We start from the raw sequence: 25,976 nt of genomic DNA on the forward strand, positions 1-25,976 counted from the left end.
GGCCATGAGAGCCTGGGAGCAGCTACTTAGGCAAGTGCCTGCCCGTCCCGGGGCTCCCAAGGCCTGCACAGTCTGGGCCTGCCAGAGGCCCACGTGGGCATTGGGAGGAACGGCCTTTCTACCATCTCCAACCACACGTGGGTTGGGGGCCAGTGAGCAGCTCCCCAGACTCTGCAGCCAGCGTCAGCCTTTGTCTTCTGACCCATCTTCCTTCAAGGGGTGCTGCAGGAGCTGAGACTGGGTTGCCCGTGTGCCCTCCCCACCCTGCAAGTCCCCACTGAGGACGCTCACCTGGGCCTTCCTAGAAGTGACAACTTTGGGTCTACTGAGTGTCAAGCCTTGCTAGGCATCTTTCGTTGGGCTAGCTGGGCACGAGGCCAGGTGGGGACAGCCAGGGACAGAGTCTACAGCTGGCAGACCTGGGAGATATGTGCCCTCTGGGCAGCAGGAGCTGCTTTGGCATCCATACCGCTGCCCCAGGCTGTCGCCTTCTACTGCAGCCGTCTCCTCCCAGCTGCATCCCAGTACGGACAAGGGCAGTGTGGGTGCGCTGGCTCTCCAGGGCCGTGCGGGCCATGACATAACACAGCTCCTGCTCCTCTCTGAGGCTCACCGTCTTCCCCCCCACACACACACCTTCAGGTCTTGCCTGCTCCAACCAGCCCCATGAGGCTGCCAGGTGCAGGAATTGGAGCCTACTAGCCATAGCAAGGCTTCCTTCAGCTCTTCCCAAACTAGACCTGACCTTGCGCCAACATCCTGTTCCACAGGGATAGGCATAGTTCAGTCCCGGACCAGCAACAGCCAGCAGCAGGAGCAGCTGGAGCGTTCCCCGATGCACAGCAGGGGAGTGGGCAGGCAGGGCACAACGTGGATCCCAGCCCTCCATCCATGCCCTGCCAGGCCACTGTTGGACTCTGGAAGTGCCCTGGGTCTCCACTCTCCAGACCTTCCCTGAGGCTGTTTGCTATGATGGAGATACCCTGTCACTCTTCCTTCTGTGCTTGGTGGGCTCCTACTCACACTTTAAGGCCCACTCACCAGTCACCACGCTCTCAGGCAGAGGAGGACCTCCATTTTCCAGGTTCCTTGATCCCAGGCGGCACCACTTCCACACTCAGCACACTGTACCCAGATGGTGTCTGATGGGTTTGTTACATCGCCCCTGCCCAGCACAGTGGACATCCCTTCTCTGTCCCCGGTACCTGGCACAAGGTCATTGGCCGTGAGGGACAGTGGCAGCAGGCAACAGTGCACACATAACATGAGCATTCTAAGACAGCCCAAATGAGGGTGCCCTGGAGGGATGTCCTTGGGAAGAGGGGCCATGGGGAAAGGACCTAGCTGTGGAAGCGATCCACCTTTTCCAAAGAAGGGCAAGACGGTTGTCCCATCGCTGGCTGTGAGACCTTAGTTGGAAGCCATGGAGCCACTTCTCCAGGCCTGAGAGGTGAGATAGTGCCACCAGATCTCCTGGGCTGGGGCTCCAGCAGCTCACAACGGTGCCTTCCCTCCCCTAAGGGCCCACTGGGACAGACCCCCATGGGCCACACACCTCACCTTTCTCCAGACGCCCCCCCCCACCCCCCGCCAACCAGCCTTTCAGTCCGTGGGACTCATCCCCAGACCATCCTGTATGCCCCAACCTCCCCACTTCCCAGATCCTTGGGTCACGTCCTCTAGGACAGAAGTCAGTTGTCCTATCTGCATAAAGATCTTGACAAAACCCCAGCTCTGGTCAAACCTAAATCATCTACCCACTGCCTGCCTTTGACCAAGCAGCTGCTCTTTCCGGAGCAAAACACTCTGCATCGACTGGCCTTGCTCTAAATTCGTGACCACAAATCTCCAAACTTCCCTAGTTCGTTCACTTTCCCACTTGTTAAAATTGGCATCCCTCCCTCCCTCCCTCTCCAACCTCCCAGCCGCTCCTCCGCCCCCCAGGCTGTGACTCCGCCTGGTACTTAGGGGGAAACGGAAGTCCAGGCAGGAACTCACCCCTCTCCTGACGCCCGCCTGCATCTGACCTCAAACTCTCTTTGCTGATTGACGGGCAAGTCCTCAGCCTGTGCCCTGGAGCCCAACCCCTCTCATCTCACCCCAGGGTTCCCCTGCTTCAGTTATCCCCCCTTATGGTCACTGCCTCTATTCTACGAAGCCAGCCCCACCCCTTAGAAGCCCCCCGCCCAGCCCTGTCCCCTTTCTGCTGCCTCTCATAGCCTCCTCACCTTCTCCTTAACCCCCGCAGGGCATCTGCAGACCCTCCACCAGGGTCTTCTGTGGGTGCCCTACTGCACATCACCAAGCACCAGGCTTGTTCTGCCCTCTTTCTCGGCAGCACTTGGCATAGCAGCCCTTACCCCGGAACACTCACAGTGATCGCCTTGAAAACCACTCTGCAGCCTTTTCTTCTCCCAAACTCTGAAATCAGAGGTTCTTGCTAAGAGTGATTCTCTCTCCCCCTCTAAAGGACGTTCAGCAATGTCTGGAATACAGGGAGGGGGGCCGCTACTGGCATCTGTAAGTAGGAGCCAAAGATGCTGTCAAACGTCCTGCAAGGTTCAGGACCGCCCCCACCACAAAGAATTACCAGGTACAAAATGCCGAAACACTAAAATTAAGAAATGCTGCTCTAAATGCAGCACCCTAGCTCGGTCTGGGGATCCTTCCTCTTCTATACCCATGACTCCCCTCCAGATGCGACAGCACTTCCCCAGGCACCTCCTGACCTGCTCTCCCTGCTGAACTCCAGGTTCCTTCAGCTCACCTACTTGCTGACCCCTTTGGACACCTCAGACCTGACATACCCATTTGCCCCAGCCCTGCCTTGCTTGCCCCAAGGTCCTCAGTGCTGGATTCTCAGTGAACGGTGCAGCTCCCCACCCAGAGCCTGTGCCCTCGCCCCACACATGCAATCACAAGTGGGGCCACTGTGACCCCTAAACACTCCAAAAGGACCTGTTCCTGTCCATCGCTGTAGCCCCTCTCCCTTACACAACCGCAGTGGCTTCCCAGCTGTTCTGCTTCCAGCCCATTCTCCAGAATGCATCAAGGACTTTTAAAACCTGAAGTCAGATGTGGCACCATCTTCCTTCAAACCTTCCAGGGGCTGCCGCCTGTTGCTTGTGGACTTGGCTGTGGCCCCCTCCCTGTCAGTTACACAGACCCGACACACCTTGCTTTTCCCTGCCTCAGGGCCTTTGCACTGGCTACTCAGTTCCTGAATTTTCACAGGCAGCCTCCTGCCATTTAGGGCTAGACTGAAATGTCACATCCTCAGAGGGGCCCTTCCTAACCAGCAGCCTAATGGGGTGCTCCCCTCTGCCATCATTTGCCAATGCCAGATGTTTTCTGGTTTGCTGACTTATTCTCCAACCCTCCCCACCCTGAATAAGCTCCATGAGAAGAGGAACCCACCTTGCTCACTGCTATTCCCAGCAGAACAGAGACTGCCTAGTATGTTGGATGAGTGAACAAATTGAGCCTATACAGCTACATGGTCGGTGACTGAGGAGGTGAACAGGTCACAGACCCCTGGGAGGGGATGGCTAGCCACCTGGGCTTGGTTAACACCCCGGGGCCCTGTACCCTTCCCACCACTCAGGCTGGGGCTCAAAGGACAACTTTGTCCCTGCCCTCCCCTTAAGCCACCAGGCTCAGACAAGTGGCATCTTTAAGAGAACCCAGGATCAGAGACCAAGAGCCAAATCCTAATCCTGGTGATAGATGACCCGAGAGCCAGAAGCCTCCCCGGGCATGAAGCACAGCACCTCCTTCCACCCAGCAGCAGAGGCCGAGGGAGTGCCAGCCTCTGTCCTTGATAAATGGGGCACTGCATGTACTGCCTCTGTCCTAGGGCTGCCTCAAGGTCTCTGCCTGGGAGCCTCCCAGCAGGGCTGTCCCCTACTCCTAGGGGCATGGCCAGAGTCCCTATCCACTCTACACTCACACAGACCCCACTCCCCCAGCCAGGAACAAGAGGAGGAACAGCACCTCCCTGCAGTCCTTCCCTTGTGCTAATGCCCAGGACTGGGCCGCTGTTCAGTCTTAGGATTCGTGACTCACGACTGAAACCCAAGGCCGACTGAAGGTAGAGGTCACAGTGTCCCCAGTGCAGCCCCAGCATTGACCCTCCAGAAGGCTGGCAAACAGCAACCTCTCCCCAGAGCTTGGGAACTCCAAGCTTCAGCCCTGCACTGCTGCTTCTTGGCCAGGACCCCTGGAGCACTCACTGAAGTCTTTGTCTTCCCTGGAAGGTGGGAGAGCCACCTGGGGCCCCAGAGGGCAAGGGGCGTTAAAGGCACACAAGAGGCAGGAAGGTCAGCACAGCACACTCCACTTTATTATCTCCCTGAACATGTGGGCCTCCTACCCGCTTCCACCCCAAGCAGGCCTTCCTTGACCCTCTGAAAGGCCACCAAAACAGTACCCTTGGGGACTGAGGGGCCTCTGGCCCAGGCCCACTCACTGGCACCCTGGATGCTTTCTTCATGCCTGGGACAAACCTCACGGGGAAAGCCAGGAGCTGGGGCAGAGGAGAAGTGGGGCCTGCCTGGAGGAGGCCAGGCCAGGTAACCCCAGCCCTTTCTCCTTCCTAGGCTGCGCCCGGCTGAGCTCCAGGGAATAGCGGTCTGGGGTAGAGACAACCGAGTCCTCTGTTCAGAGGCCAGCTGGGGTTCCCATTGTGCAATCGGAGGGGGGGGCCCCACGTCTTTCTCTTCTCCCCGATGGTGGCAGCCCTTGGCCCAGCACCTTCCTGCTCTGCAGGGCATTGAGTTGGGCTCTCAAAGCCTCCTGGAGAGAAGGGCTGGAGGCCACACCACCGCAGAACGTCCCCCATACTTGGGCATGTTGGGTGGGATGGGAGGCTGTTCCCAGGGTCCCAGCCACAGGGTTACCCCGAGGGAGAGGTAGGGACACCATTAGTCTATGCTGGGGGGCAGGGCCTCAGGCACAGGAGGGATTCCAGGGTTCTACATGACTGGAACCTACTTCTTCCCCACCCCTTCCAGGACCCGTCCCTGGAGAATGTCACCTCCCATTCCCAGCATCTTCCAGGGCTGGGGCAAAAGTCAAGAGCAGGCAGAGCCAGGCCTGCCTTCCCCTATGGCAGAGCTAGAAGAACCCCTGGCCCTAGGAGCCCTTAGGGGAACACGGTGAAGAGAGACCGGAAGAGGCCCGGCCCTCTGAGATGGGGTGGTAGGTTGGGGCTGGAAGATAGCGTGTGGCCCAGGGGAGCCAAGAGGTAGACGACTCAGCTCCACTGGGCAGAGGACGCCCTCCCTACCTGGGGAAAGAAGCCACAGGCTTAATCTTTGGACCTCCCCTTGAAATGATTTCCAGGTACACAGCCCCCTGGCAGAGCTGGGCTTCCCTGGACAGAGACTGGCTGGATTCCCACTTCTGAAGATGGGGCTGTGGGCTCAGTGGATGCTCCAGCCAGCCAGGACTGCTCCTGAGCAATACCGGGGGCACCTGCTCCAGGCCTTGACCTCGGGGAGGAAGCCAGGGTCTGAGGCTGCCTTGCCGAGGCCTCCGCACTGAGCTTTTTCAGGACAGGGGACTCCCACCCACGTGGGCTCTCCCCAGGCCCCACGGGAACGGGCTGGCCTCCCGCACTGGAACCACTGGGGTCGGGGCTCCTGGATTCCGCTGACAGTGCCTCCAGAAGCTGCTGCAGGGATGGGGAGGCCAGAGCGGGGCTCCTGCCAGTGCTGTGGGCTTGAGACCCTGCAACAGGACAGACAGGAGGTACAGCCTCAGAACTGGAGGATGACATGTGGCCCGGCTGGGCGAAGCCAGAGCTGGCTTTAGTGTTAATCACAGGGACGAGGAGCCTGGCTCACCGGAGTGGTGCCCACCCATGCCACCGCCTAATGCCTCTAATACTGGATTCCCACACTACCAGAGACCAGGACAATGAAGCCATCCCATCTCTTCCCTGCCTAGCCCCCGAAGTCACCATCAGAACGTCAGGCCACTCAGGCTTCTACCACTGCCTCATTCACACCCGAGACTGCCGGGACAGTTAAGTCGCCTGAACCAACACCAAAGCGCCTGCCTTCTGGACCCTTCACCCAGGCTGCTCTGCCCACGGCCATACCCCACCACTTGCCCCGAACCCAACACCTGCCCTAGAACTGTTCCTGCACTTAACGGCCACATCCAAACCCTACACTGTGCCAGGAGGTAGGCTGGGGCTTCCTTCTGCACTGTCATGCCAGACTACGACTGTACCCCACCTCTTTGTGGCCACTCTTCCTCATTTAAGCCCATGCTCCCTGGCTGGCCCCAGCCCCTCAGCACTGCCTCCCATCTCAGTTCCTCCTGCACACGCAGCAAGGGCTTCACCAGGAGCCTCTTCCCTCAGATGACCCTGACCAAATCCTCATTGTCACACTTCAGCTGGCGACTCTTCTACCAGGTCCTGTCAGCCTCACAGCCCACACCTCCCTCTGGATCTGGTCAACACCAGGAGCTCCCACCGCTGCAGCCCGTTCCTGGGGGCCACCTTCCACAGTGCCCCCTCCACCTGTGCACACTGAGGTAGCGCAGCTCTGCGGACACTCCGCAGGCCCAGCATCTTCCTACAGCAGCCCTCCGCACTTCAGATCACTCCCACCTACACAGGCTTCACAGCCCCCATGGCCGTCGGCCCCTCGGAGGCAGCCTCAACCCCCTTTCCCCGCCATCAGACCTGCCACCACACCCAGTCCTAGAGCGCTGGCATCCCCCCCTCTACTCTTCAGTCAGCAGAGGCACATCTTCTCCTTTATTTCCATCCCCCTCTCCCTACCTCTGGTGGCCTCACCTCTGTGTAACAGAGGCCCCCGCATCCGTACGTCAAGATCCTCCTGCAGACTTGGGTCTATTCCTGTCTTCTTCCTTCCCGCTAGATCTAAGGAAGTACCTCAGCTCCCATCACAGGCAGCCTTTTTCCAAACATTCTGGGTGTCCTTTCTCCCCGCCGTATCCACCCCTCTCTTCCAGCAGGTCATGGTTCCAGCATCCGAATGCACCTCATGCTCACCATCCTGATAGACCCATCCCTTGACCACAGGCCTTTCCACCACCTCCCAATTCCCTAGTCATGGTAGTCGAACCTCTAGAAAAATTACATACAAGGCTAGGCACGGTGGCTCAAATCTAATCCCAGTACTTTGGGAGGCTGAGGGAGGCAGATCACTAGAGGTCGGGAGTTCAAGACCAGCCTGGCCAACATGGTAAAACCTTGTCTCTACTAAAAATATAAAACGTAGCCAGCATGGTGGTGCTCACCTGTAATCCTAGCTACTCGGGAGGCTGAGGCACGCAAGACTCCATCTCAACAAAAGAAATTACATACAAATTTATTATTACATCTATTCTTTAGGGGTTTTTAGAAGATACTTAGTGCAGTAAAAAAAAGTATAGGGGAGGCCGGGCGCAGTGGCTCAAGCCTGTAATCCCAGCACTTTGGGAGGCCGAGATGGGTGGATCACGAGGTCAGGAGATCGAGACCAGGCTGGCCAACACGGTGAAACCCCATCTCTACTAAAAAATACAAAAAACTAGCTGGACGAGGTGGCGCGCGCCTGTAGTCCCAGCTACTGGGGAGGCTGAGGCAGGAGGATGTCGTGAACCTGGGAGGCGGAGCTTGCAGTGAGCTGAGATCCGGCCACTGCACTCCAGCCTGGGCGAGAGAGCGAGACTCTGTCTCAAAAAAAAAAAAAGTATAGGGGAAAGAATGGTGCTGAGCAACTGACTAGTTACATGAAGAATGAAGTCGGACCCCTTCCTTACACCCTGTTCAAGGGTTCACTCCAAATGGGTCATATACCTAAATGTAAAACCTGAAACTAAGACTTACATGAAAACAGGCGCAAATCTCCATGGCCTTGGGTTAGGCAAAGGCATCATAGACACCAAAAAGGAATGACAAAATGGGTCAGTTGAACTTTCCACATTTCAGATGTTGGTGTTCAAAGGACATCATCAAAAAGTGGGGAAAACAAGAAACATAGGATGTGATGAAATATTTAAGGGCAACATCTGATGAGGGACATGTGTCTAGATATATAAAGAACTCTTACAACTCAGAAGAGACAACCCAACTGAAGAAAAACAGGATATGAACATTCTCCCAAGATACAGATGACCAAAATGCACATTAAAAGATGTTCAACATTAGTCGCTAGGGAAATGCAACTCAAAACTACAATGAGATACTAATTCATACTCAGTAGGATGGTTCTAATCAGAATGATAGATAACAAATGTCAGCAAGGATGGGAGAAATCGGAACCCTTGTATACCGCTGGTGGGAATAAAAATGGTGCATTCAATTGAGAATATCTTAGCAGTTAAACATGGAGTTATCATAGGACCTAGCAATTCTATTTCTAGCTGTATACTCAAAAGAAATGACATGTTGACACAAAATCTTGTGCATAAATGTCCATAGTAGCTCTATTCATAATAGCCGCAAAGTAAAAACGCAAGTGTCCCTCAACTGGTGAATATGGCATATCTATCCAACGGAATGTTATTCAGCGATGTTATTGATACATACTACAACAGGGATGAACCTTGAAAACATTAAGAAGCCAGACACAAGAGAATGTGCTATGGTTCCACTTATGCGAAATGTCTAGGATCAGCAAATCCAGAGAGGCAAAGTAGGTTAGCGATTACCTGGGGCTGGGGGCAGAAGCAGGTAGTGAGGGGAGGGAAAGGGCATTTGCATGCAAGATGACCTAGGAGTAGAATCTGGGTCCGGGCTTATGTACACTTCAGTCTTCCTGGATGTCAAGTTCTTTTCCAAAGTGGTTACAGCCACTCATATTCCTGTCAATAGGGTCTAGCATTTTCATTCCTCACTCTATATCCTTACCAGTATTTGGTATCATTGGCCTTTAAAGTGTCCAGTTTAGTGGCTATAGACTGGTATGGTAGTCTTCATTCGCATTTCCTCAGTTACTGAGGTTGAGTATCTTTAGTGTGTTTCCATTTGGTCTCAGATGTCTGCTAAGTCTCTTCCTGTTTTTCTGTTTGATGGGTTTTTTTTGGAGACAGTCTGGCTCTGTTACCCAGACTGGAGTGCAATGGCACGATCTTGGCTCACTGCCACCTCTGCCTCCCGGTTCAAGTAGTTATTCTGCCTCGGCTTCCCTGAGTAGGTGGGACCACAGGTGCACACCACTATCCCCCACTAGTTTTTTCCAGAGATGGTGTCTTACTATGTTGTCCAGGCTGGTCTTGAACTCCTAAGCTCAAGCGATCCACCCACCTCAGCCTCCCAAAGTGTTGAGATTACAGGCATGAGCCATCATGCTCAGCTGGTTTGTTCTTGTATTAATGTGTGTGTGTGCGTATACACACACACACACACACACACACCAGGCACAGTAGCTTACACCTGTAATCCCAGCACTTTGAGAGGCTGAGGCAGGGGGATCACCTGAGGTCAGGAGCTCAAGACCAGCCTAGCAAACATGGTGAAACCCCGTCTCTACTAAAAATACAAAATCAGCCAGTCATGATGGCACCTGCCTGTAATCCCAGCTACAAGGGAGGCTGAGGCAGGAGAATCACTTGAACCCAGGAGGCAGAGGTTGCAGTGAGCCAAGATGGCGCCATTGCACTCCAGCCTGGGCAAAAAGATTGAAACTGTCTCAAAAAAAAAAAAAAAATCTTCACTTGTAACCTGTATTTTCACTTTCTTTTTGGTGCCTTTGGACAAAGTTATAATTAATGTAGTTGAATATATGAATCTTTCTAGTTTTACAGTTAGTGCTGTATCTCATTTAAGCAATCCTTCCCTATCCCAAGGTCATGAAGAGATCTTACTATATATTTTCCTAGACGTGTTAAAGTTTATTACATGTGTCTTTCATGCATCCAGAGTTATTTGCGCATGAGTTAGGAATTTTTAAATAGATGTTAAATGGCTCTAAGACAAGTAACTTAACTGTCCTTCGCTAGTGACCATCAGTGGCCCTTTACCAAAGCTCTGCTTCTGAATGGGATCCGTTTCTGAATTTGGTTCCAGTGGGCAATTGTCTAGCCTTGCCCCAGTGCTGTGCCTTTACATAAAGACGTTTCATGAACTACATGACTGATATCTGCTAGGGCAAGTTTTCTAGTTTTTCCTTCAGGGATGTCTCGGCTGTTACTGACCTTCCGTATTTTCATATAAAAACTTTATAATCACCCCATCAATTGGGAGGCCAAGGCAGGCAGATCACTTGCAGTCAGGAGTTCGAGACCAGCCTGGCCAACATGGTGAAACCCTGTCTCTACTAAAAATACAAAAATTAGCTGGGCGTGGTGGTGGGCACCCGTAAGCCCAGCTACTCAGAAGACTGAGGCACAAGAATCACTTGAACCTCGGAGGCAGAGGCTGCAGTGAGCCGAGATTGTACCACTGCACTCCAGCCTGGGTGACAAGAGTGAGACTCCAACTTTTAAAAAAAAAGAAAAGAGGACGGGCGTGGTGGCTCAAGCCTGTAATCCCTGCACTTTGGGAGGCCGAGACGGGCGGATCACGAGATCAGGAGATGGAGACCATCCTGGCTAACATGGTGAAACCCCGTCTCTACTAAAAAATACAAAAAACTAGCCGGGCGAGGTGGCGGGCGCCTGTAGTCCCAGCTACTCGGGAGGCTGAGGCAGGAGAATGGCGTAAACCCGGGAGGCGGAGCTTGCAGTGAGCTGAGATCCAGCCACTGCACTCCAGCCTGGGCGACAGAGCAAGACTGTCTCAAGAAAAAAAAAAAAAAAAAAGAAAAGAAAAAATATGTGGCACTCTCTCAAGATCAACATTGATATTTTGAGTGGGAATTTATAGATTAATTTGGGAAGACTGAATTTTTATAACTTTGCCTTCCTTTCAATAACGGGTGTATTTCTCTGTATTTAAGTATTATTTAATGATTTTAATAAAGGTTCATTTTCCCTCAAATGTTTGATACAGCTGTCAGATTTATTCCTTGGGACCTTTATGATTGCTATTATAATGGTGTGTTTACTAACAATTGTGTTTTCTGACTGAGTGTACAGAAATATAATTTTTATATTAACTGTATTTACCTTTTCTAATTCTTATTAGTTCTAATAAATTGTTTATAGATTGTTGCTTTCAATACAGGTAATCATCTATTATAAGCGATTTTTTTGCTTCCTTTCCAATCCTCGGACCTTTAGTTTCATTGGCTCTACCTCAGTGCCCAGGCCCTCCACTGCCACACAATGTGGGGGAGATGGGACAATAGTGGGAAAACTTCTCTTGGTCCCTGTTTTAATGTTTTACCCTGAACTTTTGCTCTAGGTTTTTGGTAGATGTTTATTATCTAGGCTAAGGGAGTGAGCCCTATTCCTCTTTGGTCAGAGCTGAGTCATAGTGAGTGTTAACTTTCCTCAAGCGCTGGTTCTGCGTCCTGTGGTAATCCCCCGTGCTCTCACCCTGCTGTCCCTGCGACCTCATCTCCCTCCGTGTCACCCTCCCTGACACCATTAGAGCACAGGTGCCTTCTCCAGGCTCCAGTCACCTTCCTGCCACGCCACTCACCTCTCCCACGGGGCCTGGGGCCACTTGGGCTGCAGCCGTAGAGTTTGAGGACCCGCGTGATGTCCGAGGCACTCAGGTTCCATCGCTGGCCGATGTGGACGCTGGGAGCCCAAAGCGGTGTGATGGTGGGCAGCCCGCGCCGGCTGAAGGCGAGCCTGGAACCCAGTGGGAGACCCCTGAGTCCAGATCAGGGAGAAGCTGGGGCAGCAGAGGGAGAAGGGGCAGCAGAGGGAGAAGGGGCAGGGTCCTCACCTCCCATAGTGCATCACAGAGACCCGAGTCCGGACCAGGGAGAGGCTGGGGTAGCAGAGGGAGAAGGGGGCAGGGTCCTCACCTCCCATAGTGTATCACAGAGGGAGACCTGAGTCTGGATCAGGGAGAAGCTGGGGCAGCAGAGGGAGAAGGGGCAGGGTCCTCACCTCCCATAGTGCATCACAGAGGAGTAGTCATAGGGCGTCAGCATGTTGCTGCTCTGAGACTTGATGAAGTTGATTTCAAAGCCTAAAAATACAAAAACAATACAACTTACTGACATATAAAGAGGGAGGGCAAGAAAGGGCGGAGGGCGGGCAACGGCTGGGAGGGTCTTCTGGGAGCTCATAACTTACCCAAGCTGAGGGACTGAGCCCGCAGCCACCATTCTCCCCAGCCCCAGGAGGAACCCCAACCTGTACTAGTTGAGTTGGAGGCACAGGGACCCCATGGCTAGCCAATCATCACCTCGTAGCAGTTCTCTCCACCCATCCTTCCTCCTTGCATATTCGCCCTGCACGGGGCTCGTCTCTGCATAACCCACAGCTGCCACGGGTCACACACTGCTCAGGGTCTAGATGCCCCTCCCACCCCAGATGCAATGTCTATTCCTTGACCCAGCTTTGAAAAACTGCCACGCTGACATTGGCAAGTGGTGACCCCCAGTCCCCACACACAGGCCCACCTTCTTCCTGCGTCAGGCCACAACACCTCCCCAGACTTGCAGCCCCTCTCCCCCTCGCTCAGGTCCCCCAGGCCTGGGAGGGGCAAGGTTCCCTCCTGCCTTCAGAGGCAGCCCCTCTATCTTTGCCCCCCTGATTCCCTCAAACCCAGCCAGCCGCCCATACACCCCACCTCGGTAGAGCAGCTTCCTCTCCACGGAGCAGACCAGCACCTTCATGTCCCAGCACCTGCCTAACAGCTGCCCCTCGAGCTCTTTTTCTTGCTTTTAAAAACTCATTAAACATTTTAAATAAGTAGTATATTCATTTGGTTCAAAAGTCAACTATTGAGATGTAGTAAAAGTCTCCAATTCCATCCCCTGCTTCCCGTGTTCCCACTCCCCACCCCACAACAGTTAATTACTGCTATTAATGTGTCTGCCCTAGCAGAGTTTCTGTACATATTAACCTAATGAGAACATATTAACCTAAATGAAAACAAACAAGTTCTCATTTTTCCCACTGGGGAAGCGCTGTTTTAACCTGTTTTATCATTAGGAATAATTAGTGCTACTTTCCAACTCAGTTTCTGCTTTTATCCTTTTTTTAATTTCCTCCTGCTTTCATTTAATTTGGGTTGACATGCTCAATTTGTTCTATTTACTGATATGTAAGTCTACACATTTTCTCTGAGCATTGCATTAGCTGTGAACCACTGGGTTTTGTATAGTCTCTCATGATTTTTGTTTTAGAATTGCTGTACTTTAACTCCAGAGCTAAAAAAGTTTTGTTGTTTTCTTTCAATTTCTAAACAGGAGAAGCTTTTTGGTTTTGGTGTATTGGTTTCTACTTCATATCATGATCAGAATGTTTATATTAGTTTAGGTTTCCATGGCATTTCATGGTATATCATGAAATTATCAGGGTAAACTTTCACAACTGTTCCACGACATCGGGAAGGATCAGTCTGTTTTCAGAATACAGAGTCACTTGTCACCCCTCCTCACTACCTCCTCAGCCTGGTCTGATTCAATGTCCATCCTCTCCCTTTGTGAGGTGCTACCCACATGCCCCAGACACCCCTTTCTCTGTGACTCGTGTTTGCTGGGAGCCACTGAGAAAGCGGTGTTTGGGGCTGGGGAAGGTCCCTGGGCCCAGGCAGCTTCCCTGGCTGCCTCACCTGGCTAACATGACAGCAGTGAAAGGTCTTGGGCTGGATGCCCTCCACCTGCAAGAGGCCTTCTTCCCACTCCACTCTCTAAGCCCGATTCCCACCCACACCTCCTCTGCCCCTCCCTCGGGGGGGTCTTCCTGCCTCCTCAACGGAGAAACCCCACCATCACCAGGATCTGATCCCTGGCACCACACAGCTGCTGCTGCCAGCACAGGAACCACAGCCCACCTGCCTCCAGCCTCCACTCTCCCACGGCCATAGTCTGCGTTTCTTCTACCTGCTCACTGGCACATGTCCCAGTCCCACAGCGCTGCCCTCAGCCTGTGACCCAGCAACTTGGCTTGTACAGCTTGCTACCTTGGGGTTCCGCTTTGGCTCAGCTCCCCAAGCTGGCACACAGCCCCAGCCCACGCTGGTGGTGCCTGGTGCGTAAGACCGCTGCTAGAGTACTCACCAAGCAGGCATCATGGGTACTGCCTGCCCCATCCCCAGGGAGAGGACAGTGTCAGCGATGAAAAGCGAGACAGAGCAGGTGGTGGCACCCTAACTCAGGCACAACTGCAGGTGGGTGGAGGAAGGCCTGGGGCCCAGAGCAGCAGCTGGACCATCTCCAGGTCCCAGAGAAGCGAGACCCCCACCTTCCCCACAGGAAGCAGGCAGGTGGTGGGGAGGATGGACAGCCTCATCCGTGGGAACCAGGCAACTTGGGCCCAAGCCCTGCTGTCTCCTCCCCGGCACCAGCCTGACCTGCGTGTGGCCTGGCTTACCTGGGAGGATCTCGTTCCAGTTGACACGGATATAGTGGTCCCGGTCGGCCCGCGCGTGCTCGTGCCAGAAGCCCAGAACGTGCATGAGCTCGTGCAGGACGATGCCGCGGCCCTTCTGCAGACAGGTGGGTGCCAGGGAGACCACCTGCATCCCTCCGCTGCGTCCCACACTCGAGAAGCACCTGCAGGGCGATGAGAGCAAACAGGGTGAGCGCCAGCCCAGATCCCCCCCAGACACACAGACCTGGGCTCTCCCTCCCCCCATACCACAAGACAGACAAACAGCTAACAGGCAGGCCCCACTCTGGGTGCTAGTCTCAGGTTCGCCGTTCTCCAAGCCCCTTCACTGCCTGGACTTCTGTGAAATGGGCATACCGGACCCCCATCACCAGCCTGGGCCACAGGGAGGCAGCAGGAACTGATATGAACGCAGAGGACAGAAGCAGCTCACTAAGTGAACGCACCCTCCCGGTCAGCCCTGGGCCGAGGCTTTCACACACATTGCCTCAGGCCCTTGACAAGCTAGGAAGCAGGTGTCGCCACCACTCCCGCCCCAGAGGGTGCAGAAGAGGCTCAGAAGTCAGGGAACTTGCCAGGACTCAATGACTCATGCACTGTCTGCCCCACAAAACCTCCCCTCAGCACCCCGTGGAGTCCCCCGGGAGAGGAGGGCTTTGTAAATGAGGGTCTAGCATCGTTCCCATCCCTTTTCCACCTTCCGCCCTGGAGGTCCAGCTCGCATTGGGCAGACCCCTCAGGGTGGGCAGGGAGACTGAGCCCTGGGGGATGGGCTCAGACATAAATATTAGACAATAGACAGGTTGATTCCGGGCTGAACGCCCAGCACTTACCCATACATGGGGATGATGGAAATGAAATCTTTCTGGCCCTGGTAGGCGACAAACCTGACGCACGTGGAACGTTCAAACTCCGCGAGAGCCTCCAGGATGACCTGGCGGCTGGGCTCATCTGAAAGACACCACCCGGCTGAGCCCCCAGAGCCCTGGTGCTCTTTGAGCTCTACATGGGGGTCTGGGAGCAGAGCTCTGAACTCTCTCCCAAAATAGCATCAAGAAAGGGCAGCCTAGTGGTGCCAGGAGGAAGCTGGGCACCAGACAGACCCTGGCTGTGTGGCCTTGGGTAGGTCACTGTCCTCCACACCGCATGGTCTCAAGGGGAACCAGATCCTGCTAGACACACCTTCCCATCAGCCCTCCCAGGATTTTGACCCTCCCGACTCAGGAGACCTTCAGGAACAGAAGGGCTTCTGTGGACGGGTTCTTGGGGTGGGGAGGTGGAGGGGAGGTGGTGGTGTAAGAGGAGAAAGGAAGAGGAGCACCTCTGCCGCATTTGGAAGAAGGGGCTGAGGAAGGGAGGGAGCCTGCCGCGCTCACTCACCGTACTTGCTGGAGAGCAGGAAGGGGACCTCCACGACACCGCCACCACCCGTGGGCCACTTGCTGCTGGTTGCTGACAGCAGTCGGAAGGGACTCTGAGGAGAGAGCAGCAATTCAACCGCTGGGGACAGAGGCCACCCAAGCTTTGTGCCCCAAGGGTACCACACCCCGGGGCACCAGAACCCCAAAGATGTGGGAGTCAGGACCTGTGTGCATGGGAATGGGGGACCATTAGGGACGGGACAGAGGCGTGGAAGGCAAGGGGCCAGCTACATGAACCTTGATGCACAAGACAGTCCCTTGGCCTATGACGAAAGAATTTCAGTCTCAAGCAAACAAGAGATTAGTCCCTGAGGATGTTGGCTAGGAGGCCCAGCACCCCAGGGTGACCTGGATCAGAAGGGCTTGGGCCGGCAGCCCCACCCCAGCATGTGGGCAGTGCCCCTTCCAGAGGCGAACAGCCACCAGGCTTCCCTGAACGTGGGATGGTCATGGGGACAGAGCCTATTTGGAGTGAAAGCGAGGCAGCACCCTGGCCTCGGCCGCTCTTCCGCTCTCCAGCAACCAGAGCCCTTCAGAGCCCAGGCCCCACAGCACCCCGTGTGCCTGCGCCATCAGCTGGAGGCATTTGATTCTGCTCCTGGTGGTCACATGCCACCTCCCCGAGCACTCACTGGATAACCCAGAGGGGTCTGCCCTGCCCCCGGGGTCCCCTGGGAGCCTTGGGCCAGCCTCTGGCTCTCCTGCCCAGCCAGAGGCTGTGCCATCCGTGGTGGCCTCCAACAAGACGGTCTTGCCTTCCCCTGGGTCACTGTCCTATTCAGGAGCCTTCTGCCATTCCCAGTCGCCTAAAACACAGCGCTGTTGTCCTGGGCACAGTGTTCCCTTTTCTGCTAGCAGGGCACCCCCAATCCCCAGCAGCCCCCTCCCTTCAGATGCAGCCGCTCGACCACAGCCAAGATGGTCAGGCTCCACATCACTCCTTGTTCCACCATCCCCAGGTCGCCACTGCCACCAGGCCCTTTATCCCCCACAGGCCACTCTGCCAACCCCTGCTCATGTCTTCTTTTATCTGAGCACCTCCCCTGGGCAGGATACCAAGCTGCGTCAAGTATTCAAAACCTTCTCCTTCAGGAAGCCCTCTCAGGCCAACTGTGCCAGCACTTCAGATACCAGCCTCCCTTAGCATTCAGGCTGGCTTATTCGTACTTCCTAACAGAAGAGTCGCTCTGACCTTGACAAACAGAGGCAGCTACCACTCTGTATGTCCCTCCCACATCAGGCCCCACGTCACCCAGGGTGGGCTCCGAGGGCCTGTCACCAGCTGTGGGCTGATCCGCACCCACACACATCAGAGTGTGCACTCACCGGCCGGACGATGTCCCCCTCGATGAGGAAGCTGCTTTCTGGGGTTTCTTCCGGGATGAGCCCTGGGAAGGGAGGGAAGGACGTGTTGGCCCATGTCCCCCAGCACACTGACTCGAGGGACAGGCCAAGCAAGTCCCTCCTTAAGTCTATTCTTGTGTCTTTCCTAGTGGATTGTTACTATTATAACTTCTTAAATGGCCTGATAAAAGTATAGGTCACTGGCTCTCCGAGCCTGGGTGTTTAGCTAAGTCATTAGTTGATGTTTGAGAATGTCAGCCACCCTGGCAGGACTGTCTGCAGGCGTGAGGGGCTGGGGGGCAAAGACGAAGGAGTCTGAGGCTCAGGGTCTGTCCCTCCCCTGACTGTGGAGTTAGAGGTTCCCTGAGCACTGAGGGAAAGTCGCACAGTCCCTGAGTGTGAGAGGCTTCTCGGCTGGACCGCATCCTTCCCCTGCTCAAACACAGCCCACGACCTATCCGGTCCCAAGCCCGGGACCCTGCAGTCAGGAAGCAGCGGCCTCTTCCAGCCTGAGCCGCACTCCTCAGAACAGGCCCTGGGCTCTCCTGCCCACCTCATCCCCCATCTATTCCTCACCCATCTGTTATACTCAGGCCCCTTGAGGTGGCAAATTCAAATTTGTTCCACCGTCAAAGGTAGGCAAGTACCAGCTCTCGCAAACCCCTCACCCCTCTTAGCCCCTCTGCTTCTCGTCTCTCCCACAAGTGACTCATGGAGGGAGTAAGGAAAGCAGGAGAGAAGGCAGGGAAGAATCCAGGCGCAGCCTCAGCTGGATTCCATGGGCACTCCGGACCACAAATGGCACCTCTGACTTGCACAGCCTTGAGGCAGGGGCCAGACTCCTGGCCCTTAGGAGTCACTGTGGGCCACCTTGGGCAGATGAGGGAGTAGCCCCCGGCACCTCTGGCTGAGGCAACTCCTTTTGGCTGGGGGCCAGTCTTGGGAGGCAGATACAGCTGTACGGCATTAGCCATATTCACAGCGGCAGGTGCTTCTCAGGAAAGCATCAGGTGAGGCACGGACAGCCATTCTGAGATAGCCTCACTGTAGGTGATAGGATAGTTGGGGTCACCAGCATTTGGGAGTTTTCTCCATTGGTTCCAGTTACCTCCAGACCACTCACGGTGATCCAGGGGTGGGGCGGTGCCTGGGGCTCAAGGCTCAGTTGGTGCTGGGCCCCTAAGTCAGCTCTCGGAGGAAGAAGGGGGCAGATCACACAGTGGCTACCACATCTAGTAGGATCTCACCCACCCTTAGGGCAACACTGGCCCCTGCTCCCTGGTGCTTCAGCCCTCATTGCTCCAACATCTGAACTCCAATCTCCATCTCGACTGGCTTTGTTCAGGCTATTTATACACCCTCATTCCTCAGGTGACATCCCCAGACAGCAAGACCCTGAGCCTCAGACTTCCTAATCACACCTGCAGACAGTCCTGCACAGGGTGGCTGACGTTCTCAAACATCAACTCACCGCTTAGCTCCACACCCAGGCTCACAACGATCTATACTTTTATCAGGCCATTTAAGAACTTAGTGTTTCTTATAAAAGTAGCAATCCACTAGGAAAGATACAAAAAGAAAAAGTAGACTTAAGCAATTGCCCATAGAATTTCCACCCGTTCACACCTGTAGTCCCAGCTGCTCGGGAGGCAGAGGCAGGAGGATCACTTAAGACCAGGAGTTCAAGACCAGCCTGGGCAACACAGCAATACTACTCCATCTCTTAAAAACCACGGCCGGGCGCGGTGGCTCACGCCTGTAATTCCAGCACTTTGGGAGGCTGAGGCGGGCAGATCATGAGGTCAGGAGATCGAGACTCTCCTGGCTAACACGGTGAAACCCCATCTCCACTTAAAAGAAATAAAAATACAAAAATTTAGCCAGGCATGGTGGTGGGTGCCTGTAGTCCCAGCTACTCGGGAGGCTGAGGCAGGAGAATGGCGTGAACCGAGATTGTACCACTGCACTCCAGCTTGGGCGACAGAGTGAGACTGTCCAAAAAAACCACCACCAACAACAAAAAACACAGCCTAGAGTAAGCTGGTCCATTTCCTCCCAGGCTCTGCATTTCTGAGTGTTCAGTGTGGTTTTCCCACTACATAATGTCATGCCCCTCCAGGCCCTGGGAAGATGCCCTCACCTTGGTTAATTGCAGGAATGTCCTTGTCCCAAGAGGCCTGGGTTCCCTCAGGGGTGAGGCCATCTGGGAAGCTGGTACCACAGGCTCCTGGGCAGCTGGAGGCCAGGGGCGCTCCTAGGATCATACCTGGTCCAGACAGACAGGGGCATACACAAATGCTTGGAGGACCCACCAGTGAGACCGGACAGCAGGACATGGGTTGAGTGCGGGGGATCAGGCTGTAAGACTCAGTCCCTAGGAAGAGTAGCCTCCAGCACAAAGCCAAAGAGCCTTTCCAGCCTCCCTGCTCAACCCCAACTAGCGCCAAGGTCTAGATGACCTCGGGAAGGAGCTCCCCTAGGGGGACCAAAAGGGCACGTGCCCCACCTATGAGGTAGAGGAGGAACAGGAAGGAAGGAGGCAGGACAGACCTCAGGTTCTGACGCCCGTGGCAAGGGCAGGGCCAGCCTCAGACCTTTCTCTATGACTCTTTCTCAGCCCAGGCTCTTGGACAATGGGCTCAGCCTGGAGTGGGGACTTACAGCCTACCCCCACCCCAAGATAAGTACGCCTGGGGCACAACACCTGCCATCTTCTGCCAGGCAGGCCCTCTGCTTCCAGGGCCTTCAGGAGGCCTCCCCTTGGCCCCCAAGAGCTGACTTCTAGAACAACCCTGGAAAGCTCTGTGCTCTGAGCCACTGAGCTCAGCTACAATCCCTGAAGGTTCCAGCCACAACCTTCTGGCCTCTCCCCAGCTTTACTCCAGGCTGGCGCCAGCAGCGGGAGGGACAGGCAGCCAGCTTACCTGGCAAGGAGAGCAGACCCAGCACCCAAGGCCAGAGACCCCCTACACCCTCCATGGTAGAGTCCTGCTGCCCGTTCAGCAAACAAGACTAAGCCCCAGCAGGACGGAGCAGCCTAACTACAGAACCAGCACTAACACCACCACCTCTTAAATAGCAGCTGCTCCAGCTCCCATCTTACTCCCACCAACCACCTCCACCTACAGCCCCGCCCCAACCAGCTCTACCTGCAGCCCCGCCCCAACCACCTCCACCTGCAGCCCCCGCCCCAACCAGCTCCACCTTCAGCCCCGCCCCAACCAGCTCCACCTTCAGCCCCGCCCCAACCACCTCCACCTACAGCCCCGCCCCAACCAGCTCCACCTGCAGCCCCGCCCCAACCACCTCCACCTGCAGCCCCGCCCCAACCAGCTCCACCTGCAGCCCCGCCCCAACCAGCTCCACCTGCAGCCCCGCCCCAACCACCTTCATCTGCAGCCCCGCCCCAACCAGCTCCACCTACAGCCCCGCCCCAACCAGCTCCACCTACAGGCCCCGCCCCAACCAGCTCCACCTTCAGCCCGCCCCAACCAGCTCCACCTACAGCCCCGCCCCAACCAGCTCCACATCTTCAGCCCCGCCCCAACCAGCTCCACCTACGGCCCCGCCCCAACCAGCTCCACCTTCAGCCCCGCCCCAACCACCTCCACCTACAGCCCCGCCCCAACCAGCTCCACCTACGGCCCCGCCCCAACCAGCTCCACCTTCAGCCCCGCCCCAACCAGCTCCACCTACGGCCCCGCCCCAACCAGCTCCACCTACGGCCCCGCCCCAACCAGCTCCACCTTCGGCCCCGCCCCAACCACCTCCACCTACAGCCCCGCCCCAACCAGCTCCACCTACAGCCCCGCCCCAACCAGCTCCACCTGCAGCCCCCGCCCCAACCAGCTCCACCTGCAGCCCCGCCCCAACCAGCTCCACCTACAGCCCCGCCCCAACCAGCTCCACCTGCAGCCCCGCCCCAACCAGCTCCACCTACAGCCCCGCCCCAACCAGCTCCACCTGCAGCCCCCGCCCCAACCAGCTCCACCTGCAGCCCCGCCCCAACCACCTCCACCTTCGGCCCCGCCCCAACCAGCTCCACCTGCGGCCCCGCCCCAACCAGCTCCACCTGCGGCCCCGCCCCAACCAGCTCCACCTGCGGCCCCGCCCCAACCAGCTCCACCTGCGGCCCCGCGGCAACCAGCTCCACCTGCGGCCCCGCGGCAACCAGCTCCACCTGCGGCCCCGCCCCAACCACCTCCACCTTCGGCCCCGCCCCAACCAGCTCCACCTGCGGCCCCGCCCCAACCAGCTCCACCTGCGGCCCCGCGGCAACCAGCTCCACCTGCGGCCCCGCGGCAACCAGCTCCACCTGCGGCCCCGCCGCAACCAGCTCCACCTGCGGCCCCGCCCCAACCAGCTCCACCTACGGCCCCGCCCCAACCAGCTCCACCTTCGGCCCCGCCCCAACCAGCTCCACCTGCGGCCCCGCCCCAACCAGCTCCACCTGCGGCCCCGCCCCAACCACCTCCACCCGCGGCCCCGCCCCAACCAGCTCCACCTGCAGCCCAGCCCCAACCACTCCACCTACGGCCCCGCCCCAACCAGGTCTGCTGGCAGCCCCTCCCGTGCCTACCCGTGGTTCCCACCCCAGCCCGGTCCCCTTCCCGGCTGCAGTGTGTGAAAGACACGCGGGACCCGCTTGGAGCGTGGCTCTGCTGAGGTGCCTTCCCGCCACCAGGGGGCAGAGAGACATCGCAGAAAGTTGCTCCAGGCCCAGCGGAGGCCCCAGCCCCGGTGTAGACCTATCCTCCAGCGAGGGAGACCCCCTTTCCTGCCTCGGCCTGTGCTGAGACACGAGGAAAGCTGCCTGAGACCCTGGGGGCACCCCCTGTGTATCTCTGGAAGGAGGTAAAGGTCACTGCACTTTCACAAGCTTTTTAGTACATATGGGAAAGTTCACTATCACAAGCACAGGGCTCCAGGAAATCTCACAAACTGAACAGTGTGCAACCAGCACCCCAGAAAGCCTGCCATGTGGGAAAGGTGAAACCCCCAGATGCCCAGAGCCTCGCAGGGAGTCCACCCCCCTAATCCCACAGCCGCTGGCATGATCAGTCAGTGTCTATTCCCATTTCACAGATTTGGAAATTTAAACTCCTTACCTATATCCCCCCTCCTCCATACACCTGAGCCCCAGAGCCAGGTCACTCAGGGCCCCACCTGGACTGAAATTCCGGAGGCGGGGCTTGTCAGCACTGGGCAGCATTTGGGGACACACCCACAGTCACCTGCGGCCAGCGAAGGGAAGCGACAGAGCCAAGAAAACGAGCTATTGTCCACAAGCACCTTTCAGCATTCCTGCTCTGCCTGGAATCCAGAGCTTCTCCAAAGTCAGGAATCAGAATCCCAGGGAGACCGTGATGGAAGCAGATGCCCTGCTGCCAGGGCAAGGTATTGACAGATGTCAGGATACACACCATGGATATGCTACTTAGCTTGTTGTGGTCATCATTTCACAAGGTATGCGTATGTCAAAATATCACGTTGTACACTTAAACATTTACTACTTTTATTTGCCAATTATGCCTCAGTAAAGCTAGAAAAAATAAGTAAAATAAAGAATAGGACTATCAAAAAACAAATGCATGAGGCTGACCACTTAAGTTGAGTGTTCAGGCAGGCGCAGTGGCTCATGCCTATAATCCCAGCACTTTGGGAGGCCAAGGCAGGTATCACGATGTCAGGAATTCAAGACCAGTCTGGCCAACATGGTGATACCACATTTCTGCTAAAAAAAAATACAAAAATTAGCTGGGCACGGTGGTGGGCACCTGTAATCCCAGCTACTCCGGAAGCTGAGGCAGGTGAATCGCTTGAACCCGGAGGCGGAGTTTGCAGTGAGCCGAAATCGCACCACTGCACTCTAGCCCCGGGCACAGAGTGAGACTCCATCTCAAAAAAAAAGATGAGTGTTCAGTAAAAAAAATTAAAGTAGGCCAGGCGCAGTGGCTCATGCCTGTAATCCCAGCATTTTGAGAGGCCGAGGCGGGCGGATGACTTGAGGTCAGGAGTCTGAGACCAGCCTGGCCAACACGGTGAAACCCCATCTCTACTAAAAATACAAAAATTAGTCGGAAATCCCTTGAACCCGGGAGGCGGAGGTTGTAGTGAGCCGAGATTGTGCCACTTCACTCCAGCCTGGGCAACAGAGTGAGATTCTGTCCCCCCAAAAAAAAAAAAAAAAAAAAAATTAAAATAATGACAAGAAATAATCACCCTGCTTGGGGAGAGAAACAGAGTCTTTATGAGGACATGCAGTTGATCTGAGGGTATTTTGTTGAGTGAAACAAGCCAGTCACAAAAAGACAAATCCTGCATGATTCCACCTCCAAGAGGTATCTAGAGTAGCCCAACGCACAGAGACAGAAAGTGGAACAGAGCTTACCAGGGGCTGGGAACTGGGGAGGGGGGTTATCATTTAATAGGTATAGCATTTCAGGTTCGGAAGATGAAAAAGCTCTGGATATCTGTTGCACAACGATGTGAATATACTTGATAATGGTAAAGATGATCAATTTTATGTTGCGTTCTTTACCACAATTAGAAGTTTAAAAACTTAATAGGAAAGAAGGAAAGGAGGGAAAAAGAGAAAGAGAAGGGCAGTTTGCTAGATGACAAGCTATAAAGAGCACGGGGAAGGGAGAAGGGGAATGGGGCTGGGTACTGGGTAGGGTGGGATGAGGTAGGGCCGAGGGTGGGGTGGGCAGAGGCCTCAGCCACCAATGCAGCTTCGTGTGAGATCAGGCTGTGTGGTGTGAAGTCCCCTATGACTTAGAGCCCCAGATGTCCCCGCCCACCCAAGCTGGGCATGGGGGTACAAGTGGGTCCCAACAGATGCCCATTCAGGTCCTAAAGAAGGCAGAATAGCAACCCCAGCTCTGCCCAGTTCACACTGAAGTGGCTCACCCCACCCCTCAGACAGCAGAGGGAACAAGGATCACCCTTCATTCGGCCCCACAGAGCAAGCGCCCACCTGTGCCAGGCTCCAGGCAAAAGGCTGAGCAGACCCCATGCCCAGCCGTGTTGAGTGTTCATCCTGGTCCAGATGCACACCTCGTACCTGCACACTGAAACTTCGGATCAACCTCACTCCTAGGGCCGTAGTTACCTAACATTTTCTGAGCGCCTACTACGGGCGGGCACTATATGGATTGACTTGTGTAAGTCTACATCCTGAGAGGTGGGGGCTAACAATGAAACTCCATTTTACAGACAAGAAAACTGTATACAGCAAGGTTAAGCAAAACCAGCCCCCACACTGTCAAACTGTGCGGCCCCCCGCCCCACAGGTACAACCTCCCAGGCATTCAGAATGCCGTAAGATAGCAGTTCCCAACCTTTGTGGCACTAGGGATTCGTTTTTGTTTGTTCCTCTGTGCAAGATGGAGTTTCACTCTTGGCACCCAGGCTGGGGTGCAATGGTGTGATCTAGGCTCACTGCAACCTCCGCCTCCCAGGTTCAAGCAATTCTCCTGCCTCAGACTCCTGAGTAGCTGGGATTACAGGCACCTGCCACCAAGCCTGGCTAATTTTTGTATTTTTAGTAGAGACGGGGTTTTGCCATGTTGGCCAGGCTGGTCTCGAACTCCTGACCTCAGGTGATCCACCCATCTCGACCTCCCGAAGTGCTGGGATTACAGGCATGAGCCACCGTGCCTGGCCCAGGATGGTGAGGGGGATGGTTTCTAGGTGATTCAAGTGCATTACACTTACTGTGCACTTTATTTCTACTATTACACTGTAATCTATCATGAAATAATTATACAACTCACCATAATGTAGAATCAGTGGGAGCCCAGAGCTTGTTTTCTTGCAACTGAAGAAAACATCTGGGAGTGATGGGAGACAGTTGACAGATCATCAGGCATTAGAGTTTCATAAGGAGCATACATCTCATATCCCTCCAATGCAGTTCACAACAGGGTTCGAGCTCCTATGAGAATCTAATGCCGCCACTGATCTGATAGGAGGCGGAGCTCAGGCAGTAATGCTAGCAATGGGGTATGCGGGGAGCAGCTGAGCCTGAAGTAGGACTGGCTCCCGCACAACCATCCCCAAAGGCCTCAGCAGCCCAGCTCACAGGCAGATCACAGCACCCCCTTCCGGCAGCCTCGACAGGTACCCCTAGGCTTCTGGCATGGGCGCGGCCCTTGTCTCAGGTCTCCACTGAACCTTAGTCCTATGCTGGGCCCGTAACTGGAAGTTCGACCAAGATGTGCCAGTTGGGTGGGTGTGCAGAACAATGAATCCCATCCCTGGTGACAGGTCCTCTGCACCAGACATGGGGCCACATGCCTTTGGGGGACACGAAGGAGCTCTGGAACAGGGGACACCGTGAGCCCCAGCCCTGGGATGTAGGAGAAGAGTAGGGAGGCCGTGCGGGCCTGCTGTGAGGAAGCAGAGACCCACACGGCCTGGGGAGTGCCTCTCGCGTGGGCGTGCACACACGCTCCCACAGGAACGCCACACACAACATGCACGTGTGCACAGTCCAAGACCACCCACCCCCACAGGACCACACCCTCAGGCACACACTTGCGTCCTTCCATGTTCCGAAAAGGAAGTGGGGTCTGATCAGGGCAGCACTGGGCCCGGCTCCGAATCACAGACGGGACCCCAGCCTCCCAGAAACAACCCTGTTCAGCTCTGGAGAGAGGTCCCTGTCTGGGAAGACGCCAGCGCAGGGAGAACTGAGGGCAAGAGAGCAGCCTTTGTGAGAAGGGTCAGACCTGCCCCTTCCGGCCACCGGCCCCTCTGCCCCTTCACTTCCAAAACCCTGAGGGC

The 25,976-nt window shown here is 55.6% G+C and overlaps 2 protein-coding genes across 2 annotated transcripts in view; one reads left to right on the top strand and one right to left on the bottom strand.

Moving 5' to 3' along the window:
• CIAO1 (cytosolic iron-sulfur assembly component 1) overlaps positions 1-25,976 on the top strand; it is a 182,674-nt gene that overhangs the window by 40,745 nt on the left and 115,953 nt on the right. The window lies entirely within an intron of this gene.
• Positions 4,332-20,202, bottom strand: ASTL (astacin like metalloendopeptidase). The gene is made up of 9 exons (XM_050755192.1): positions 20,111-20,202; positions 19,327-19,452; positions 17,169-17,230; positions 15,802-15,895; positions 15,255-15,372; positions 14,404-14,585; positions 11,968-12,049; positions 11,549-11,703; positions 4,332-5,730 (listed from the first exon to the last, which is right to left on the bottom strand). Exons 1-9 carry the CDS (start codon positions 20,163-20,165, stop codon positions 5,309-5,311), a joined length of 1,296 nt encoding a protein of 431 aa, XP_050611149.1. The 5' UTR covers positions 20,166-20,202; the 3' UTR covers positions 4,332-5,308.

This window comes from Macaca thibetana, chromosome 13 (genome assembly GCF_024542745.1).
Source record: "Macaca thibetana thibetana isolate TM-01 chromosome 13, ASM2454274v1, whole genome shotgun sequence".
Classification (NCBI taxonomy): domain Eukaryota; kingdom Metazoa; phylum Chordata; class Mammalia; order Primates; family Cercopithecidae; genus Macaca; species Macaca thibetana.

Coding starts and splice junctions, on each gene's coding strand:
- ASTL (XM_050755192.1), bottom strand. CDS start 20,165: ATGGAGGGTGTAGGGGGTCTCTGGCCTTGGGTGCTGGGTCTGCTCTCC. Junction 15,373..15,801: donor CCTGCTCTCCAGCAAGTACG/GTGAGTGAGCGC, acceptor GGTGTCTTTCAG/ATGAGCCCAGCCGCCAGGTC. Junction 12,050..14,403: donor CTGGAACGAGATCCTCCCAG/GTAAGCCAGGCC, acceptor TTGTATTTTTAG/GCTTTGAAATCAACTTCATC.